The 4,125-nt window shown below is 33.2% G+C and overlaps 2 protein-coding genes across 2 annotated transcripts in view; both read left to right on the top strand.

Moving 5' to 3' along the window:
- LOC109586929 (uncharacterized) overlaps window positions 1-1,075 on the top strand; it is a 7,183-nt gene extending 6,108 nt beyond the window's left edge. Inside the window, exon 11 of the mRNA XM_020003147.1 lies at window positions 1,061-1,075. Within this exon, the coding sequence (XP_019858706.1) occupies window positions 1,061-1,075 (15 nt within the window). The remainder of the gene's footprint in view (window positions 1-1,060) is intronic.
- Window positions 1,076-1,414: 339 nt separating this feature from the next.
- LOC109586928 (IQ domain-containing protein G-like) lies at window positions 1,415-3,674 on the top strand (the record flags this gene model as incomplete). The annotated part of the gene is made up of 4 exons (XM_020003146.1): window positions 1,415-1,735; window positions 2,205-2,286; window positions 3,253-3,348; window positions 3,528-3,674. Coding segments are annotated over exons 1-4 (345 nt in total), but the record flags the coding sequence as incomplete, so codon positions are not given.
- Between the last annotated feature and the right edge of the window lie 451 nt (window positions 3,675-4,125).

Below are 4,125 nucleotides of genomic sequence, written 5' to 3'. Positions count from 1 at the left end.
ATTAGAAATTTGGGGTGATTTTGAAGCCATTTTTCAGAATACCGTATAGCAAAAATTTTCGTGGCCCAAAATTTTTGTGGATTTTGTGTTTTTTTCAAAATTTGCAATAATTAAAATCAAGAGTCCATTATATTAGAGAGAGTGTCGAACTGCCCTATAGTGCTAGTGATATCACCGCGTAGATGTTTCTTGTTTATCTTTGGCTATTTCCGCGCACTCTATAGGTGGCAAGAATAAAATTAAAACTCTCCAGACTCATTCCCATGCTAGGGCGTGTACTCAGCTACTTTTAATAATAAAATGGCCGCCAGTTCTATTGTAGCCTTGAGACTATCTCGAGTGTAGCAGGCACCAGACACACTTGCACTATAGGGCAGTTAGACACTCTCTCTAAATATAATGGACTCTTGTTAAAATATATAGTGATTTTGAAGCCATTTTTTGGAAAAATTCAAATTTTTGAATTGTATTAAAACATTCATCACTTATAAAATTAAAGTCAAAATCTGCTTAAAATTTTTACACAGCATAAGGACATCAATATGTATCAAAAATGTAATAAAAACCTGGGGTGATTTCGGAGCTAATTTTTAGAAAAAAACCATGGGCTATTGGCCAAATTTCACCAAAAATGAAAGGACAGAAGTTTCCACTTTTATAATTTTTTGATACATATACATGTTCTTATGTTGCGTAGAAAGTTTGAGCTCATTCCAATTAAAATTAGATTTTTTACTAATTTTCTAAATTGCTAAAATTAGTCAAAACATAAAAGGACAAACATGTACATGTACATACACTGACTGTGTGTCCTAACCTTGTTGTATTGGTACCAAACACACAGCTGTACGAGAGACCAGAGGAGGTGGGGGAGGGACAGGATGACGAGCGGAATAACGTACCTCAAGATACTTTGAGTCTCTGGGAATGTGTCAGGTAAATGAAACACATTTTCTATCAACACTCTAAATAGTGAGAGACATGGAGATAAAGGATTACATGTACATGTACATATGTATATTTACTTTTGGTGTTCATTTCATAATTCAATGTTTATCAGCAAAGCTCTCGTTAAACTCCTAAAATACAAAAAAACAATGAGATGTAATAATATTAATTGGTTCATTTGTTTAAATGGACATGATTCAAAACTTTTAGACAGAATGGGTTTCAACTATTTAAATGTAACTAAAATTGGTAATGATTCAGTTCAGAGCCATTTTTTGGAAAAAGCATGAACTATAGTCCATAGTTTATTGTTACAGGGAGGGCTGCCAATAGGGTATGTGGGGCCCAGGACAAAAACTTTGATGGTGCCCCTACAGGTACGGGTACAGGACATATCGTACATGTATTTCACAATTTGATTAAAATTCACGTACTAGTATACATGTACAGGTACATTTAAACTACCTCATCTGTTATTTTGCTTTCATTAGTAACTCCATCATTTTCATCATCAACTTTCTCTCTTCCCTGTATATGAAAAGTCCATCATGATCTGTCTGTTCCAATGCCACCATATTAAGGGTTAAAATAACAATAATTGCCCTGATGGTGATCGTGTGGAAGAGATAGTCTGGCCACCCTATGGAAGAGACTGGTCCTATCTACAGTCAATAATTGAACTCACTGGAGCGGAGGAGGTGGCCAGTAAAGGGACCATAGCATCACTAGTGTCCAGTGTCAATGAATATATTAATAATAAATCTAACATGGAGGACACTGTCAAAAGGTAATCAGTATTAGGCCACTCCAATAAGATTCATAGTTTCCCATTACAGAGGCGGGCCTGATGCGGGCGGGCGGGTTTGTTCATTTTCATTAAATTCATTCATTATCAGCTGTATAAATTGCTTGTATAATCAATGAAAAACCGCAATAATGAATAGCGATGCGGCCCCATGCGGGCGGGTAATGGGAAACAAGGAATCAAATTGGAGTGGCCTTATTAGCAATACATGCACATGTATATTGTACATGTACATGCATATTTCTGAATATCTTAGGACCCAATAATAATTGAAGTGTCCTTATTTTAGAGGGTCCTTAATTTAGTGATAGTGATTCTATGCTCAAGTTACCAATAATTACAATATTCTACATTATGAGTATACCCAATGACACTTGGTGAAATATTAAAATTATATACATGTACATGTACCAAGTGCTGTTGATTTATTTTTATTAATTTCTTCATGTAGTGAGCATGATTGCAGACAACTGGTGAAGGACTTAAGGAAACAATTGGTTGAAGTGAAAAGAGAAAAAGAAGAACAAATCACAGTATGAATACTACCCTTTATTATCATAATGACATGCATGTAATTAGTATATGTACAATGTATGTAAAATTCTGAAAAATACCCAAGGCTATAGCCCATGGTTTTTCTGAAAAATGGCTCCGAAATCACCTCAAAATTTTATTACATTTTCTGATACATAATGATGCCCTTAAGCTGTGTAGAAAGTTTGAGGTGATTCCGACTTCAAATTTTTAAGTTACAGCCATTTGAAGAAAATGCCAAAATTTTGAAAAATACCCAAGGCTATAGCCCATGGTTTTTTGCAAAAAATGGCTCCAAAATCACCTCAAATTTTTATTACATTTTCTGATACATATTGATGTCCTTAAGCTGTGTAGAAAGATTGAGGCAATTCCGACTTCAATTTTTCAAGTTACAGCCATTTTAAGAAAATGCCAACATTTTGAAAAATACCCAAGGCTATAATAGCTCTTGGTTTTTCCTGAAAAATGGCTCCAAAATCACCCCAAATTTTTATTACATTTTCTGATGCATATTGATGTCCTTATGCTGTGTAGCAAGTTTAAGCTAACTCTGACTTCAATTTTTTTGAGTTACGGTCATTTTAAGAAAATTTCAAAACTCTGAAAAATACCCAAGGCTATAGCCCATGGTTTTTTAATGAAAAATGGCTCCGAAATCACCCCAAATTTTTATTACATTTTGTGATACATATTGATGTCCTTATGCTGTGTAGAAAGTTTGAGACGATTCCAACTTCAATTTTTCAAGTTACGGCCAATTTAATAAAATTGCAAAATTTCTGGAAAAAACCCAAGGCTATAATACTATAGCCCATGATTTTTTCTGAAAAATTGCTCCGAAATCACCTCAAATTTTTATTAAGTTTTCTGATACTACATACATGAAGTGTATGTTTTAAACCTCTGTAACTACATGTAGATTGATTCCTCTAATAAATTAAGTGTCATCTTATTTTTGGTAGAAATTAGATGAAGATGTTGCTCACTGCAAGGATCAGTTACAAGAACTTAAAGCTTGTACCGGACTACTTAATAAATACATTAAAAAACAATCAGACGTAAGTAATAATTATACATGTACATATACATGCAATAATTTATTTGTTCAAGCAAAATTATTATCTAAAATTTTGGAAAGAATCATTACATATATTTTCCTTTCTTATCAATCCAGTTGCATGCATGCACCCACACATGCACGCATATTAATGAGTTGATTATTATTGTTTTTCAAAAGGTCAAAGTTCAGTGCAGTCAGAGACAGCAGCAGAATAAAGAGTCTGACCTTTATAACGAGAGGGAGAGACTGAAACAAGAACTAGCAGAAGAGAAGAGAGCACATGCTGAGATTGAAAACTACATGTACCTCAAGAAACACATTGAAGTAAAATTAATGATAATAATAATAATATAATAAATTATTAATAAATACATACATACATTTGTACAATACATACATTAATACATACATTTGTACATTTATGTGTGTCTGAGTTTAAAAATAGATTAATGTACCCACAGTATCAATTAGTCCAAACTGTGCTGCTAGGTCTAATGGAGTCTTTCATTGGATTAGCATGTCTCTAATTAATAATAATAATAATTATTATTATTAATGACTTTTGCTTGTAATTTTGGAGGGATTTTGCATTTGTCTACAATGTACATGTACATGTACATGTCATAATTATTGTAAAGTAGAATCCACTGATGAATGAACCCCTCTCTCTACACTGCCAAATAATAATAATAAAATTTATAATAATAATTTATTTTTATTGGGGCAAGCAAAAGCGAGCCCCACATAGTCGAGTCGAGTATGTCTGTCTGTTTAT

Source organism: Amphimedon queenslandica, unplaced genomic scaffold, assembly GCF_000090795.2.
Source record: "Amphimedon queenslandica unplaced genomic scaffold, v1.1 AMPQUscaffold_12742, whole genome shotgun sequence".
In the NCBI taxonomy this organism is placed as follows: Eukaryota; Metazoa; Porifera; class Demospongiae; order Haplosclerida; family Niphatidae; genus Amphimedon; species Amphimedon queenslandica.
The sequence above is the reverse complement of the archived record's forward strand: the minus strand, read 5'-3'. Positions and strand labels throughout refer to the sequence as shown.